The sequence below is a fragment of the Typopeltis vanoorti genome, chromosome 12 (assembly GCF_054136105.1).
Source record: "Typopeltis vanoorti isolate ZY-2024b chromosome 12, IOZ_Tvanoo_1.0, whole genome shotgun sequence".
NCBI lineage: Eukaryota > Metazoa > Arthropoda > Arachnida > Uropygi > Thelyphonidae > Typopeltis > Typopeltis vanoorti.
In genome coordinates, this window is record NC_143560.1 from 74,128,320 (window position 1) to 74,147,751 (window position 19,432).

Consider the following 19,432-nt stretch of genomic DNA (forward strand, 5'->3'; position numbering starts at 1 on the left):
ATAATGGTCCAAGGACTGAACTCTGAGGTACACCACTGGTTATTTATTTATTAATCTTTGTACTGGTTATGGGCAGTACTACCCCTATCACGTCCAGACTTGATATAAGATTAAGCCTTATAAGTGTTTTACCCTATGCCTGTTCTAGTTATCATTGTAGTCATTCTCTGGTGGCAACGCCATGCCATCAGTGTGCCCTGCAAGGCCCTCAAGGAAAGAACTTTTATATCTTTCTGCATAAGCCCAGCTGTTTTAAGTCCTTATAGCTATCTGCACTCCATACACCATGTAAAGAGATGGTGGCGCTGGTAAACCTCAGAGTTGCTCCATGCTCCTCCCGTATCTTACTAAATAGATCTTGGTTATTCTTATCATAGTTTACCTTATTATTATGGCTATAGACTAGTGGACATCCTGTTCCCACTACCTAGGCATCAACTACCCAAATGTCACCATCTCATTTGATCACTAAGTCTGGCTTACGCAAACCCGTGGTGGTCCTATAATGTGGTTCCACCACGGTCTCCCAACCTTTGTTCTTAAAGCAGCTGTTCAGAATAGAGACCACAGTGTCATGCCTCTGCACGCAGATCCCATAGATATGGAAGCAACACTGGGCTATATGAGACAATGTCTCACTGTAGTGGCAGCCAGCCCTACAGTTTGAGTCGTCACTACCCTATCGAGTTTGAGGGTAGTGAGTTCGAGTGGGCAGGGCACTGATCCTCGTCCTGATAAGGTCAATATACTCGAACCTAGGGAGGAGTCTGGTGCCATCCCTTACCCAATCATGCTAGGGAGGCACCAGATATGACTCTTTTAAAGGAGCACTATCTATGCCCATCTCTTGTGTTCTACAGGTGCTGACTCAATTAAGGTACCTTAAATAATTCACACCCACTGTATACCACTTTTTGATATCTGTCTGTCAACCATCCCCTGATCCAAGTCAATAGATTATATTCCAATCCCATATTCTCCAGTTTACGCAACAGCCTATCGTGTGATATCCTATCAAATGCCTTAGAAAAATCCAACTCGACCGTAACATTGTTATAAAATATGAGCAAATTGCTAAAACATGACTTTCCTTTAGTAAACCCGTGCTGTTCCCTGCAGAGTATAGAATGCTTGTCTACCCATTTCTGTATGCGAGTTCTCACCAACTTCTTTAAAATCTTCACTACCACACCACAGATACTAAAAGGTCGGCAGTTAGACCCATCAGTTTTTGCACCACTCTTGTGCAACGGAACTATCGTACATTCCTTCCATTCCTGAGCTGAGACTCAAATTATACAAATGTGTGAAAGGCCTAGCCAATTCAGCTGAACATTCCTTTAGCAAATGGGCTGATATTCTGTCCCTATTGACAAATTCTTATCCAGGTTAAGCAAGAGCTCTTCAATCTCATTTTCATGAACCTCAACTCTTCATTCAACATAGCAGTAGCACTGTGCACCATGCTACATACACCTGGTTGATATATCTTAGCAAAGTGAGCACTCATTAACTGAACAATCTCCTTAGCTTCTAACATTCGTGTACCATCTGCATTCAATAAAGTTATTCTTCCACATTCATTCTTTCTTTTGCTTGTAGCATAATAATAAAATTCTTTTGGATTGCCTTTAGCTTGCATGGCCAATTTCTTTTCATACTTCTTTTCTCACAATACTAGTTATTACTTTTCTGGCCTGAGCTTTATATATTTCATAACTCCTCTCACTCTTATTCTCATGATATTCTTTCCACATCATCTTCTTCTTGCAGATCTCTTGCTTAATAAGGTTGCACATCCATTTCACTCCCAACCTATTTATTCTTCAAATACTAGGGATACATTGAGTTACTGCCTCATTCAAGCACTTTTTCAAAAATTCCCATGCATTGCTGACATTTTTTCTATTCAGTAACTGATACCATGGGACCAAAGATAGTATTCTTCTAAGTTGATCATAATTTCCAGCTTTGTAGTTCAGCATGTAGCCTGGTTTAATCAGAGCTTCACTACAAGTAGATACTTAAGTTTTAATAATGGCAAACCGTGAGCAGACATATAAATACTAAATTAATAACGGAAAAATTCACGTAAAAAGATTATTTAATAGTATAATTTTCGCCTGTGTGTCACAGGCATCTTCAGTACATTGTAAGCTCAAATTAAACAATAACTGACAATTCCAAAAAGCACCACCTAAGTAGCTAGCGTAAGATAACTAAAAAAGTCAATAAATTTCCTAACAAAAAAAAAAAAAAAAAAAAAAAAAAAAAAAAAAAAAAGTTAGGAAAGATTGGCTGAATTATAAAGTACTATCTCCCATAAAGGGGATAGACATAAACCATCAGATCTGTTTAAGTTAGGCAAGTGAAGTAAAGTTTCACATGATTCTTTATAAAGCCGTTCCATGAGGAACCGACCTTTGTAAAGGACTCTTGGCTTTTTCCAGTGAACTCTATGTCTAGTGATGATGGCATGTTCTGCAAGTCCAGACTGTTCAGGTTCAAGGTACTGAATATACGACTAGTGTTCTTCTAGCCGAATAGAGGCAGATCTTCCTGTCTGTCCAAAATAAGATAATCCACAAGAGCAAGGAATATCTGGTAAACACCTGGATAATTAAGATGTGGAAGCTTGTCCTTAGGAGAAGTGAGAAAAGTGGAGATTTTTCTGAATGGTGTAAAGGCAACAAAAATATTCAGTGATTTTAAAACTTTTGCTATACGTTCACTAATGCCTTACTATCTATTACAGAAAGAACTGCAATATATTACTTCTTCCTTTCTATCTAATGGATATAAGAATTCCGTCATCAAAAGAGCTGAGTAGTTTGCCTTTCTCTTCAAATACAGAAGAAATAACACGCATTCCTATCCCTTATGTACAAGGCATTAGTGAACATATAGCAAAAGTTTTAAAACGACTGAATATTTTTGTTGCCTTTCAACCATTCAGAAAAATCTCCACTTTTCTCACTTCTTCTAAGGACAAGCTTCCACATCTTAATTATCCAGGTGTTTACCAGATTCCTTGCTCTTGTGGATTATCTTATTTCGGACAAACAGGAAGATCTGCCTCTATTCGGCTAGAAGAACACCAGCCTTATATTCAATACCTTGAACCTGAACAGTCTGGACTTGCAGAACATGCCATCATCACTAGACATAGAGTTCACTGGAAAAAGACAAGAGTCCTTCACAAAAGTCGGTTCCTCATGGAACGGCTTTATAAAGAGACATGTGAAACTTTACTTGCCTAACTTAAACAGATTTGATGGTTTATGTCTATACCCTTTATGGGAGATAGTACTTTATAATTCAGCTAATCTTTCCTAACTTTTTATTATTATTATTTTTTAGGAAATTTATTGACCTTTTTAGTTATCTTACACTAGCTACTTAGGTGGTGCTTTTTGGAATTGTCAGTTATTGTTTAGTTTGAGCTTAAAATGTACTGAAGATGCCTGTGACACACAGGCGAAAATTATACTATTAAATTATCTTTTTACGTGAGTTTTTCCGTTATTAATTTAGTATTTTAAGTAGATACTTCCCAAGAAAGAACAGCATGATCACTGTCACCAATTGGTGGTAAAATAGTCATATTCTTGACAGAGATCCCTTCTGACGCTATGAGCAAATCTAACAATCTTTGACCTCGAGTTCCTTCTTTCACATGCTGCTTGAGAAAGTTGTCTCGCAACAATTCACTAAATTCCTGTTCTTTCTTATCATGAGATTTCTCTTCTACCCAATCAATGTTTGGAAAATTAAAGTCACCCATAATGATCATTCACTTGGTACCCATAAGGCTAAAGTGGCGATGCATTTTTTTGTCCCCTACAACTGAGCCGCCAGGTCTGTAGCAACATTCCACCATATATTTCATTCTGTTAACCTCCACTTCACACCAGATAGACTAAAACTCATCGCTATATTGGACACTGCTACCATCACTGTTTTCTTGTATTTCTACTCTAACTGGACTTTAGTCATCTGATATCATTAGTAACACTCCTCCTCCTCTCCTATCTCTTCTGTTATTCCTAAAAATAGTATATCCGTTACACTCTACCTCACTTACCATATCTGATTCTGATAGCCAGGTTTCACTAATGTCAACAATCTTAGGCCACATCGTATTCAATAAAGCAACAAACTCAACCCCTTTGTTTCTAATGCTCCTGGCATTTGTGTATAGACATAATAAATTATGACCTAGCCTATTCTTATAATTAGAAATGCAATCTATTTGGTCTTGTTCTAGAATTTCCCTCTTTTCTCTCCCCAGACATGTTTAAAAGGTCCAAACCCAAAGCATATTTTTCCACTCCTTCGCCACATACATAACCATGTTCAAAGGCATTCATATCTTTATCATGTTTGTATACCATAGCTGAACTTTCACACACATTTTTCCCATTCCTCCCTTGATGATCTAGTTTCCCTGACTTTCTGCATTGCTCATACCAAGAAGTAATTTCTCCAGGTTTCTGATGCCTAGAAGTAATTTCTCTAGGTTTCTGATGCCAAATGAATTCAAGTGCAGGCCATCGTTCTTATACAAATCTTTTCTGCCATCAAACGCACCCTACACATCTAAAAACTCACATCCATATTTTCTACATAGCCTGCACGTGAAATCATTTGCTATCATCACCCTTCTTCTCAACTCAGTATTGTCATATCTAGGTAGTAATCCTACAATTTTTACTCTTTCACATTTCCTTCTTGCCTCTTCCAACAGAACTTTCATATCTTCTCTCATATTATGTTTGTCACCACTTAAATCATTAGTACCTACCAGCACTACCATTTCTTTTACATTTCTTTTTTAGTTTTCCATTACGTTCATCATATTTTTAATTTTTGCTCTGGGGAAACTAGAAGTGGTGACTCCCTCGGCAAGCGCAAATTTTAAAATTGAGTCACCATACCATATTACCTCTTTTTTCTTAGATATTAACTGACTGACTTTGTTGTTATTATTATTTTGATTTCCATGTTCAGTATTTTCCTGCCTGTTCTTCTTCTCATCCTTTTTCTTATCCTGTCGAAGTTTAGACAAACGTTTTTCTGCCTTTTCCAATTCCCTGGTCGATTTCCTAATAATTTCTTTTAACTGAGTTATTTTTAATGTCAACATATCCTCAGATAAATTATCATCACTGCAGCAGTACTTTTGTTCAGGACAAACACTCTCCTCAGTAGCAACAACTTTAGCTTTAGTCTCTTCCTTGTTACGACATTTTTGGTAAGATTAAGAGTAGTAAAAACTAATAATATTTCTGAAATTATGTTATAAAATGCTTTAGTGCAATAACTATACTAAAAAACTATAATATACTAAATATACACAATTTAATCCAAGAAAACACTTAATATAAATCAACAAAAATCACAAATCTTTCAGGAGCTCTCTGACAGTACGTCTTTTAACCTGCTAGCCTTGGCACCAGATTTTCAATACCTGATGATATGATTAAAGGATGGAGCATAGTAATTATGGAGGAATTGCCCTTTATCTGTGCAAAGATTTATAAGAGGATAATGGTGACAGGAGTAAGGGATAAAATGGAGGAAGGTCTAAGAGACTGGTTTTAAAAAAGGGAGATCACCTGCTGATTTTGATTTTTGTATAAGAACAACTGAGAGAGAGAGAAGGAATTTGAAAAAACCTATTTGTGGCATTTCTTGATTCTAAAGAAAGTATCTGATTGAAATCAATGAAAAAAGTATAGAAAAGTTTGCAAGATATAAAAAAAGAAGAAACAATTATGATCTGAATATATGTAGCAATGTGAGGACTAAACTGGGTAATTTAATGTAGTTTTGCAGTTAGTAACGACCACAAAAGGAAGATTTTTATTCCCATTGCTGTTCACTGTGGTAATAAATAGTGTCCTAGGTACTGTTAGCACCTAGAAAGGAAGCAGAAAGGAGAAACAGTTGTGTTTGTAGATGGCGATTTGTCCACAAGAAATAGCGAGACCGAACTGCGTTACATATCGTAGCTTTTAATTTTTCAGGAAATGACAATGTATACTAGAATATTAATTAAAAACTTTAATCAATACCATATTTCCTATATTTCAGTGATGTTACATTGCCATCTTCTGGGATCACAAAACAATGATATGTGCATGCAGGCACTCACACTAAGCAAATGAGGCAGAAGAAAGGCAACTGAAGTCGGTGTCCTAAAGTGCCCCCCCCCCCCCCCCAGTGGGCTAAATTGGATTGTTTTGGCCGTTGTGAGGAAAAGCCTTTCACATTTGTGTTGCTGTTGTGTAATAGAGTGGCCTTCTTCAAGCTTATTCTGTGGTGGGTGTCTAATGCATGACCTGAGTGGCTGTATTTGTGGAACTAGATGTAGTCCTTGTGTAGTCCACCAATACAGCCAATCAGGTCTTGCTGACCATGCTTTGGACACCCACCACAGAATACGCTGGAATAAGGCAACTTTATTACACCACGGCAAGTATGAAAGATTGTTCTTTCTGATTCAAGGCTGGTTCAAGCCTCAGATCTGAAAAACTTCCCAAACCTTAACAAATTTGAGTGCATGAGACTGCCCCAAATTTGGGAAGCTTACATTCTAAGATCATCAGCACAACGGCCAAGACAACCCAATTTAGCCCACTAGGGGGCACCTTTAGGACTCTAGGATTTCATATCCCTTTCTTCAGTCTCATTTGCTTAGTGTAAGTGCCTGTGTGCACATATCATTTTGTGATCCCAGATGATGGTAATGTAACATTGCTGAAATATAGGAAGGTATTGATTAAAGTTTTTAATTAATATTCTAGCACACATTGTCACTTCCTGAAAAATTAATAGCTATGTATAAACAACATATAAGTTTATCTACAAGAATTGTGTTACATATCAATAGTAAGAGACAATCTTGAAGAGCAGTGAAAACTAAATATTTGGTAAATGTATACTTTCTAGTGATGGAAATTTACATCAGGATATATCAAGGAAGATTTCAATGGACCAAATTTTTTTTTAATATTGTAAGTAGTTTACTCTGGAATAGTGAGGTCCCACTTCGAATTAAAAGAAGCTATTTTTTGCCCATTCTGCATTATGAAACAGAAGCATACAGACTAACAATAAGAGACATTAATAAAATACAAGCAACAGAAATGAAAATTTTGAGGAAAATATTGAAAGAGAGAAAGAGAGAGAGAGACAAGATAATAGACATTAGGAATGTTTTGAGACTAAGTACAGAAGAAATATTTGTAAACTCAGCTTGCATGATTTGGGTATATGAATTGAGAAAAAATACCAAGAATAAATACATGAAATACAAATTGAGGAGAAAAGGCTAAAAGAGAAGATTTAGAGAGAGAAAATCTTGAGGAGGAGAACTGTTCATAAAGAAAGAAAGAATTTGAAAAAAATGGAGAACTCTGATCTACCTAATCTGAGAGTTTCTTTTGAAGCAGTTGTTGATGAAATTTGAGATTATCTTAAAATGACTGCTTCCCATATTCTTTGGTAATTTAAAGAAGTCATACTTGTCAACTTCAAAAATAGTCTACCTGATTTGTATTTTCTATGTAGCAAATATAATTTACTTTAATCTTGTGAGGTAGAATGTCCAAAGCATGGTCTTAGTCATGAGTTGTCATAACAATGGTAGTCGATGTATGTATGTTTTCTGAGGTGGATGTTAATAGATCTTCCTGTTATCACAGAAAGCCGTGATGGAGCATATCTTTTCACGTAAGGATCTCTCCTGTATTTTTGCACTTTACTAGTATAGTAAAAAGATACAGTAATATATAAAATTTTAATATCATTAAAAACTTACTTCATTAGTTAGAAATAGTATCTGTATGACAGCAGAATCTAGCACATGCTGCACACAGCAGTCTACCCCTGGTCGTCCAAATCTAAACCTGGTTAAAGATTTTTCACTCTAGGAAAACTATAGATACACAATAAATATATATATATATATCAACTTGAAATATCTTTACTGATTTAAATTATTGCATTTTTTGTATTATGGTCTATGATAATTGTTACTTGAAAGTCAAATGGAACTGTATATTTCTAAAATTTAAACTTGTGAACTGATAACAGATATTGTATATATAGAAAAATATCAAAATACCATATCGTAATTGTCTTATGACATGGTATGATATCATTTACATAAATAGTTTATGTAAATGATATGTGCCATTTACAGAAATAAGCTATTTATTTATTTATATAGATCTCATCAGTGGGAGCTAGACACAGGAAGATATCAAAATTAAACTGAGGAAGAGACTTTGATAAAGAACTAATCTGTCAATGGCCCTTCCCATATTGTTTTTACATCTTGGGATACTGAAGCAACTGATGTGAAGTCAACAGCTTCTACAGACAAATAGCCTAGCTGTGAAGATACTTAATGGACAAACTTTCTTTGCTTACACTCAAATTAAGGATTAAACAATATAATTTCTTGTCAAATATAACTTTAAAAATGAAATGGTTGTATATATAACAGAATTACAATTAAAATAATGTTTAAAAACAATGATGTGCATGTTCAATAATACTCAAGTCAAGTCAATTAATTACACCAGTCAACAAAGCAAATATTTCTCTTTGTAACTGATGTTCAAATTCCTTTGACTTAATGAATTCAAGAAAAAACTTAGTCTAACTTTCTTCTTGAATGATTTGGAGAGAATTAAAAGATAATGAGAGATTACTACTACTGTTTAACTATTGCATTGGGGTTTTCCATGAAAAATAAACATTACATATCACAACCAAGCTTAGAATCTACCAAAACACCAGCACTCACTCTTTAGTTCTTCCAAAACCTGTGCTGCAGCATGTTGTGGTATTGAGGGATAATGAACCTTCTGTAGTGTTGTAGGGAAGTTGTCACATCTAAAAAACATTTATGAAGTTGTCAATAAACTTAGTCTGCTGTTGTGACAAAGATGACCTTTTTTGTAGAGAAATTAAGTTCATGAATCCAAAAATTGGCACTTATTTGTGGTGAACTCTTCCAAAATAAAATCAGTTTTGCTGTATAACAGTAACAAGAAGCCATCCATGTGTCCACCACAGGGCTCTTATTTTTCTATCCTTGCAGACAACTTCACCACATACCTCACTAACTGAATCAATCAATGTCTTCTTCAGAGTTTGCCAATGAGACTCCAAGATTTGGTTCTTCTTGTTTTCAAACTGCTGCAAATTTTTTTCAATAATGTTACATAGTTGAGTCTACAATTTACCTGTAAAAGCTGCTCAAATTGAATTCCTTTTAAAACTTTCTTACATACTGTCCTTTTAAATGTGATATCCATTTTTATCCTTAGTCTGTATCCTGAGCAGAAGTTCAATAAATACTTACCATTATTATTAGCTTCGCTCTTTTCTCCAAATTTTCACAAAACAATCCTGTATGCCTGGTGAGATTCATTTCCTACTCTGCTGTTCATGTTTCCAACAAGGACCACTTTTTTTTTTTTCATTTTCTTTATGTCAGTTGCCTGTTTATGTCAAAACATTAACTCGGTACATTCAAGAATGCGGTTTACTCCTAGAAACAGAAAACCAATAATAGCTTTCTGCTCTAAGAGTTGCTAATGATTTGACAAACTCAGACAGTGTTAGAGTTTGTCAACAGAAGTTAAAAGCAGTACAGGAAGCTTCATTGATGATAGATTCCACCATTATCATTATACTCAAATGCTGGGCATCATCAAAATTGTGGTTCATAGACTCATACCTTGCTCTAACAGAAATAACTTTACAACAGTAATTTTAAGACATTAAATCCACTTTTCTTTCCAATAACCATTCATCCACTTCATAGGTATTATTTTATTATAGATATTAGATATCACAGATATTATTAACCAATTGCAAGCTTCATTTCTAGTCTCCCCAAAAATGACATGCTTAGTGTCTTCCATTCTGTACACCAGCATTTTTCAAAGAGTAGTCTGCAAACCAGTACCAGTACAGGAGCTAGGGATGGAGAAATGACAAGAAGGCGGGTAAGTGGGAGTGCAAGAGGAGAGAGGGATGCAAGTGAACAAGCAGTGGAGTGGTGAGGTGTAATGTATGAAGATTCAGTGATTTGTGAAGTACAAAATAGAATGCTAGAGGAGTGTTTGCATGGAGGATGTGACTATGGCAATTAAGTGAGGTGAAAGAGTAGATGAGATGATTGTGATGGTGGGCACAAATGACTTGAGAGATAGTGTGAGTTGGGTAGTGAGAGATTTGAGGTTTAGGCTTCAGGCTGTACAGCAGAAGTGTGTGAGAAGGTAAACAGTAAGCTTGTTACCTAGATATGATAACGCAGGGATAACGAGAAGGCCATCACTAATGAATAGCATGATGGTGAAAATGTGTCGAAAGAAAGGATTGGATTATGTGAATGCTCAAATGCACTATGGAGTACATTTGAAGATAAGAGAGAGCTGTATGCAAGAGATGGACTGCATTTGAATGAGAAAGCACATAGGCATCTGGAGAGATTGTTCTCAAGACAAGTGAGAATATTAGTGCAGAAAAATAAGAGTTGTAAGGATGGCCATTTGTAGAAATACACAGGAGATGGGAGAACATATGGTGTTGTGCAGAGTAAAATGGAATCTGGAGAGAATAATAATAGATACAGAAATAGACTATTCGTTGATGTTTCTTTATACAAATGGTGGGAATATCAGGAATAAAGGAGATGAATTAGTGGCACAGATAGCCTCAGCCAGTCCAAAGATTACTGAGATCAGTGAAACATGGTTGGTGGAAGATGATATACATAGAGGAACAGAAAATAGTGTATTTTGGCAGGATGGGAAGATCAAATGCAGTGTGGAGATTGCTTATGAGTTGTGTACTCTCAGAGCAGAGGAGTTGGAGAAAAATAGCACGAGCGGGTTTGGTATATGGTATGAGGTGGGCAGGACAGGGTATTTACAGAGTTTGAGGAGTAGGAAATGTTTAGACAGTTGATTTGGCAAGTGCAAAATGTGTGATCATTAAGGAAGATGTTAACTATAGCAGTATAAACTGGAAAGAGAAAACAGCATGCAAGTAGTAAGGGAATGGAATTTCTAGAATTCTCAAGGGACAAATGCCTCTGGCAACATGTAGCAGAAAGAATATGAGACTCAAGAGTTTTGGAGTTGGTCCTAGCATCAGAGAACCTGATTATAACTGAAATGTCATCCCTGCCTGCAGATGAAGAGTGCCCATGAAATCATGACTTGTGGAACGAACAGACATGCAGGGGTATCGAAAAGAAAGGAATTTATGTGGAATTATAGGGCAGGTGATTATAATAATCTTAGAAATCCACTTGGGGAAGGGACAGATATCATCAGTACAAGGGAATAGCAAAGAAATATTTATTAGCAACAATAGCAAATTGATACTTTGAGTGAAAAAGATAAGATTTGGTGTAAAATGGACGACTAATGATATCAAACAGAAACTATAGATAGAAACGAGGCTATGAAAAAAAGTATAAGGACAGGGGTGCAGAGCAATTACATGAGAAATATAAGACTCAGACTATGACAGTGACTGGCACAGTAAGGAAAGCAAAACTTGAATGAGAAGAGATTAGTCCTCAGATCCATGGAAAAAATCTGAAGAAATTCTTTATGTAGCCAGTAGGAGAAATGATTGTGAATGAATGACATTGTTAGACAAAAATGGGAATAAAGTGACTGATGCAGAAGACAGTGGAGTTGTTTAATAATCACTTTATTGGGGTATTTCATCCTGGAAAAAAGGATTTTATTAGTAGAGGGATAGGGAAAGGGTTTAAGGTTTAGAAGTGCAAGAGGAGAGTGTGTTACAAATACTAAGTTCTCTTGATGTCAGTAAGGCAATGGAACTGGATAGTATTTCACCACCTGTTTTAAGAAAATGTGCTAAGGAACTGACAGCTCTGCTGACTTGGCTTTTCAATGAAAGTTTGGCTATGAGAAAGGTGCCCAAGCAGTAGAAGGAGGACAAGATTGTCCCACTGCATGAGGGATGGGGTTGAATGGAAGTGTCAAACTTTAGGAAAGTTAGTGTTTCTTCGGTAGTGTTAGGATATTGGAAAATTTAGTGAGATTGTACACAGCATTAGTCAAATCAGTAATGCTATCTGTGAGGATCAGCATACATCAAGGGGTGTCTTGTTTCAGTAAAGCAATTGCCTTTTATAATAAAGTAACAAGAGCAGTTGATGAGGGAAGACATACTTCTTTTTATCAATTTTACAAAAGGTATATGACAGGATGCCATATGATAAGCTGATAATTAAGTTACAGCATAAAGGTTTGGAAATCAGGTTAGTGAATTGTATTAAGGAATGGTATCTGATGGAGAGTTGTGTATGTGAGAGCAGTATCAAGGAGACAGATAAGTAGAGTCCCTCTGCTTTTTTAACCTTTATATAATGCATTGTCAATGGATTGCAAGGAGATATTCAGTTGTCTGCAGATGATGTGAAGCTGGGAAGTTATTTAGTAATAGTGCCAATGTGGTAGCCTTTCAGGAAGATTTCAATAAACTGGACAGATGGCAACTGAGTATTTTATGCAACTACAATGTGCATTTTAGTTGTATTAAACAATTCAATTTAATGCAACTAAATGTAAAATGAAGTTTGGGAACCATCAATAGGATGCTGCATACTCTGTTGGAGGAACTATCCTAGAGGAAGTGAAGGAAACAAGTGACCTTGGGGTGATGATTGATAGAAACTTGAAGTTTAGGGGAACAAAGTGCAAAAGGAGGTGAAAGTAACTGAGAAAATTGTTACAATACTGATCTTCATCTTCACTGGTGAGAATACTGACCAGCAAAGATGAAGAGTTGTGGTTCTATTGTATAAAGCCTTAATCAGACCTCACGTGGATTACTGTGCCCAGATTTGGTTGCCAGTACTCAAAGGAAATAAATTAACCTTGAAAAGGATGCAAAGGCAAATAACAAAAAATATCAGGATTGTACAATGTTAGCTATGAGGATAGACTGAGGACATGCAAACTGCAGACTTTGGAGGTAATATGACTGAGCCATTTAAACTGTGGAGAAGTAGTAACAGGGCTGACCCTGGGGAGGTCTTTCACATGGTAGATCAAGAGGAAGAGCAAAGACGGGAGGGGAGGGGGGGTTTCCTGGAAGTTACAAATTGAAGTGGTGAGTAAGAGGGTGAGTATTGGAAATTTGCATGGAGGGTGGGTGAACTTTGAAATGCATTGCCTAATAAGGTAGTGAGAGCACAAACAAGCAGTGAATGAGGTTCAGGAATGGTATGATAGGCCCATGAATAATAACAGCTGTTTATAAAAACTGTGGAAATTTGTTATTGGAGGTTTGAAGTGTCTTGAGAAAGTTCCATGTTTGGTCCCTAAAGGGATTTCTATTAGACTATGTAAAAAATAAATTAAAAAAAAAAAAAAAAAATATATATATATATATATATATATATATATATATATATATGAGGTGGTATCAAAAAGTTTCAAGACGTTTGTAGCATGCCAACAGATGGCAGCACAAGGCTGCACGCATAGTCACAGGGAACACCTACCTTCAAAAGTCGGTGTGCCAAAAGACATCGTCCTGTGTACATCGGGAGCTGTGTAACTGATGCTATTCTGACCACCTGTGTTACCACATCTGTGATTTCGTCATGGACAGCAATTTAGAACAAAGAACAAACATGAAATTCAAGTTTGAAAAAACGTGAAATTCAAGGATCATTACCGGTGACGAAACTTGGGTGTATGGGTATGACCCTGAGACGAAGCAACAGTCTTCACAGTGGAAGAGCCCATCATCTCCAAGACCGAAAAAGGCGAGGCAGGTCCACAGCTCGACCAAGTGTATGCTCATCATCTTTTTCGACATTCGCGGCACTGTGCATCGAGAATTCGTCCTCAGGGGCCAGACCGTCAATAGCAAGTTCTACTGCCAGGTTTTAAGGTGCCTGAGGGAGGACATTCGGCAAAAGCAACAAAATTGCATCCAGTTTTTGCACAGATCTGGCACGCGAAACACTAGATGCTCCACGACGACAATGCATCCTGTCACACATGAGTTTCTCGCCAGAAACAACATGATCTCACTTCCACACCCACCCTACTCGCCATATTTGGCTCCTGCAGACTTCACCCTCTTCCCGAAGATCCTGCTCAAAGGTCATCGTTTTGACACCATTGCAGAGATCCAGCATGAATCGCAGAAGGTGCTTGACATGCTTCGAAAAGAAGACTCCCAGGACACATTCCAGAAGTGGCAAGAATGCTGGGAGTGCTGTATTGATATGCAAGGGGACTAGTTTGAAGATGATAGTGTGTAAACGTAGATAAATAAAGTAATTTCTGGTAAACAGAGCTAGTCTCGAAATTTTTTGATACCATCTCGTCGTATGTTATATATATATATATATATAAGGATTTTTGTCACGAAGACTTGCGAATTCTCTTTAAACTATGTACTGGTGGCGAGGAGGCGCGGCAGTCATAACAACAGAAGCAGACGACGCTTAGGACTTCTTTTAGCAAAGTTTCCGCAGAGTGGTATCCATTTTTTTTTAAAATGTGCCCGAAGTGAGAGAACAAGTACAACATTAGTGTTTGAAAGCAAATATAATTTTCTAGTTAGATCATATACTACAGTATAATAGGTCATCGGCATTGCAAAAAAGAGCTATGAGTTAATTTCAGCGAGCATTCATTCTGCGTAATGATCAAGACTTTCACCAGCTTTACCATTCATCACGAGTCCGAGTTTTACTGGTGCAGTCGATAGGACCTACAAGGTGAGAGCAATTCGTTATGTAAATGCATGCTCCCATGTTTTAGAGTTCTATTTTAATTATTTGGGCAAAAGTCTGTTTTAATACAAAACAAAAAAAAATGGCGTTCGGAGTTTGTTCCATCCTGGAACAGTAGTACAATAGTTTGGATAAAAGAAAAACACGGCAGTGTTCAAGCTATATTTTCGTCCCAGATAAATCAGAATAGTTTTTTTTTTTTTTTAATTTATTTTGTTCTGCATTTACCGATTTGTCCTGTTTTGCATGTTTGTTCCATCTTGGAACAGTCAGTACTTGTGATTTCTTGCCAGAGAAAGAACACGACAGTATTATCATAGTTCATTTTTGCATACTGTTTTGATAGTTCTGTTTCGAGATTTAAGTTATTATATAGTAGCGGTGTAAAATCGAAACTATTTCTTTTTTTGTTTTGGTTTTGTTTTTATATATCCACATATATATATATATACAGGGTGTTCGGGATAAATTTGACATATTTATAATTAATTATATTTTTCCGTAAGTTACATGTATTAACACACACTTCTCTTCATTTAAAAGTTTGGACCCTTCTTCATTCACATACAAGATGTCAGAAAGGATGGATAGCTGGAACCCACCTGAATCATGGAAGAGAATAACTTGTATCATGATGATTCGTGCCCGCCATCAAAATAAGGATATTACGACTGCTGCCCAATGCTCCCTGAATACAGTAAAAACAATCAGGCATGAACTAGAGACTTGCAATGGTGACTACGAGGATGTAGCAAGAAGAAAGATCCCTAGCAGACGATCTGATTGCATTCGTACAGCAGAATTCCTCGCAAATCTGCAGGAACAGGTGTTGAAGAACCCTGGCATTGGAATTCGGGCTTTGTTCGTGGAGTTGCTAACTGTAGTCAAGCCCTGGATAACAAGGGTAGGCAATGGTAGGCCGTATGTATGGCAGCAGGATTCGGCCCCTTGCCACACCTCTGGGAAAAGTCAAAAATGGTTGTCTGAAAATTTCTACGACTTCACCAGTCCAAATGTTTGGCCTCCAAACTCCCCAGACCTTAACCCCATGGATTATTTTGTATGGGGCGCAGTTGAAAAAGACACCAATCGCACTTCCAGTAATACAAAAGCCCAGTTAATGGATAAAATTAAAACAGTTTTTGCGGCCCTTCCCAGGGAGACTGTAGCATCAGCTTGTTCGAGGTTCCGAAGCAGAATTGAAGCTGTGATCGATGCTAATGGTGGTTATTTTGAGTAAATCTTGTTGATAGTATTGTAATTAACTCTGCCTGTAATGTTTTTTTGTCAATTCATTAAATTTAATAGATACAAAGAAGATTTTCTTTTTCCTTACGAAACTGTCAAATTTATCCCGAACACCCTGTATATATATATTTGTGTATTTGAAAGTGTAGTAAGTTGTGTAGTTGAAGTTTTTTTTTTTTATCTGATAAGATTGTAAGATTTATCTATGTTTACAAATGCTATGTTGAATTTAGTTATGAGTCCCATAATCGCCAAATATATACATCTCTTTCTGGGCATTTAAAAAAAAAAAAAAAATTGCAATTGATTCCTTTTTAAGGGTGAATTTTTTTTTATCAGAGTGAGAGTTATTGTTAAGCACCATGGCTTATTTAACCAAAGGTAGAAAGGAAGATTTACGTAAATTGGCTGAAGAATTGGGAGAGAAGCCAACTGTTGAAATGAAAGTGATAGATCTTAAAATGATTATTACGGAAAGTAAATTTTATGAAGAAGAATTTGTTAAAGGGATGTTGGAGACGATTATTAGTACCAGACTCGAGGAAGAACTGATGAAGAAAGAAGAATTAGAAGCTCAACGGCGGAAAGATGAATTGGGAGCCCAACAGAAAAGAGAACAAATGGAGTTCGAGTTGAAGAAACTGGAAATTGAAGTGCGTATTCGACCAACCTCAACTCCCGTATCCAGTGACAATAAACCATATTGTCTTGAACTAATTAATCTAATGCCTAGGTTTAGATTACAAGAGGATGACATTGTGATATACCTATCCCTGTTTGAAAGACAAGCTAAGAGAACCAAAATAGATGTTAAAGACTGGATATCATGTCTTTTGACTTTGTTACCATTTGAGATTGTCCAATTAATTGGTAGAGAGTCAGAAGAAAATTGCGAAGATTATGAATATATTAAAACAATTCTACTAAAGAGATTTAGACTGAATCCTGAAAGTTTCAGAAAAAAGTTTGTGATGCACCAAAAGGTTACTGAAAAATCTTGGAGGGATTTCTGTTATGAAATAACTAATTATTTTGAAGAGTGGATTGGTGGCCTTGATATCAAGGATTTTGAAGGGTTAAAAGATCTAATTATTACGGATCAACTGAAGAAGAAAGTACCACATAAAGTGAGAGAACATCTCTTAGATGACTGGGCAAAATTCGTTTCTCCAAGTTAGCTGACAGATTGGAAGAATACGACAGTGTTCGTAGTACATCAAGGAAGCCCATTGAAGCTATTCCGAAAGACAAGGTTACTGAAAAGTTTAGACCTTATACTCCACCTGCTGAGCGAACATTCAAGAATAAGTTATTATCTCCCTCTCAAAGTCCACTGAGATGGTACCAGCCGCGGCGAATTGATGATTCATACAAGCCTCACTACAAACCAACTTGTTTTACTTGTAGAAAGGAAGGTCATATTGCCAAGTTTTGTATGAAAAATAGTCAGCCAAAAGGTACTCCTGCTACAGCACACACAGTAACCTAGTTCAAACGTCTACCACTGGGGATGACAATAAATCAGGTGTGTTGACTGCCAAAATTTCCATTCCAGTATCCAAATCAGTGGACATTGGTCGAAACGTAGATGATTTGAAGGTCATCAAAATCAACTGCAGAAGTAGGGTTTTAAATGGAATAATAGATACGGGAGTGCAAATATCGGTAGTGCGCGAAGATTTAGTGGCAGATACACCTCATGATGGAGAAAGTAAGATAGAAATATCTTCTGCTTTCGGAGAAAATGAAATAACACCCTTGAGAATTTTTGAAATGAAAACTGATGATAATTTACATGGTAATGTTCCAGTCACATGTGCTGTCTCAAGAAGACTGGTTACCGATCTGCTACTGAGCTCCTCTGCCTATGAAATACTGGCCGAAAGCGTCGAGCTACATGAGAGCAGTCATCATTGGGAGACACCAGTTCTGAAATCAAAAGATTTAAGTGATAAATGGTCAGAAGATGATGAAGACGAAGACATGCCTTCGAAAATAACCAGTACAGCATTGGCAGTCAGTACGATAGAATCCCCACCAGGTGCAGAAAATGAGTGTATACCAGAAAAAACAAAATTCAAATTTGGCAAACTTCAAGAGGATGATGAGATGCTCTGAAGGTGTTTTGAATGGGCAAAAAGGCAGAAAAATGCCTATGCGTTTGACAATGGAGGTTCTGCTTCATAACGAACATATTTGTGGCGAGAATATTAGACAAGTAATGCTACCGTGTGTGAAACGAGAAAATGTCTTAAAGATGGCACATGAAATCCCTCTTACTGGCCATCTCGGCGAAAAGAAAACCCGTCAGCGAATCAAGTACTCATTCTTTTGGCCTACCATTAAACAAGATGTGAAAAAATATTGCGAAAGCTGCAAGGAATGTCAAATGAGAAGGACTGCTACATATAGAGATAGAATCCCCATACGACCTATCGTCAGACCAGAAACTCCATTTGAGGTATGGAGTGTGGATTGTGTCGGACCGTTAGAACCTCCATCAGGAAGAGGACATCGATTCATAATATGTGCTGTTGATTTATGCACTAGATGGGCCGAAGCCATACCTGTCAAGGAAATAAGTGCTAAAACTACATGTAATGTTCTGATGAGGATTTTTACTCAGACGGGATTTCCTAAAATGGTCTGTACCGACCAAGGTACGAATTTTACATCTAAACTCACTCAAGTTTTTGAAGATCTGCTAGGCATAGCTCCACGTTTTTCCACTCCAGGACATCCTGAGAGTATGGGCGCTGTCGAACGTTGGAACAGAACTTTAAAAGAGATGATGAATAAGAATATACAGGAGCATGGAAGAAACTGGGATTTACATCTTCCCTATCTTCTATTCGCATACCGAGAAGTACCACATAGCACTACTGGGTTATCACCTTTCCAGATGGTATATGGAAGATTACCTCCAGGCCCCTTATCTTTGTTAAAGGAAATTTGGACTGGTGGACGAGGCATCCCAACCACTGCCTCTCGCTCAATTGAAAATTATTTACAAGAGCTTCTTGAAAATCTAAGAAAAGCTCATGAAATTGCATCCGAGAACGCCAAAGGGTCTCAAGAACAATACTCCTTCAGATATAATCTTCGTTCCAAAGAAAAATCCTTCATTGTTGGTGAAAAGGTTTTAGTATTGTTACCTTCATCCTCTCATAAGCTTCTAAATACTTGGACAGGACCTGCTACAGTCGTCCAACTTACTAGACCACATTCTGCGAAGGTTGAGATGAAGGATGGAAGTATCAGGGAGCTCCACATAAATAAGCTTCGACCATATATTCAAAGAATTAATCATGTCGGTCTAGTTTTCGAGATAGATGAAGATTTTGGAACACTCCACTATGCACC

At 36.9% G+C, this 19,432-nt stretch overlaps 1 protein-coding gene across 5 annotated transcripts in view; it reads right to left on the minus strand.

The window, feature by feature from the left end:
- The window catches only part of LOC150100889 (syntaxin-binding protein 5-like), a 710,057-nt gene that overhangs the window by 588,084 nt on the left and 102,541 nt on the right, over window positions 1-19,432 (minus strand). For all 5 annotated transcript variants that reach the window (XM_090401895.1, XM_090401898.1, XM_090401897.1 and 2 more), the window contains exon 3: window positions 7,826-7,907. In XM_090401895.1, the coding sequence (XP_090258021.1) occupies window positions 7,826-7,907 (82 nt within the window). The remainder of the gene's footprint in view (window positions 1-7,825; window positions 7,908-19,432) is intronic.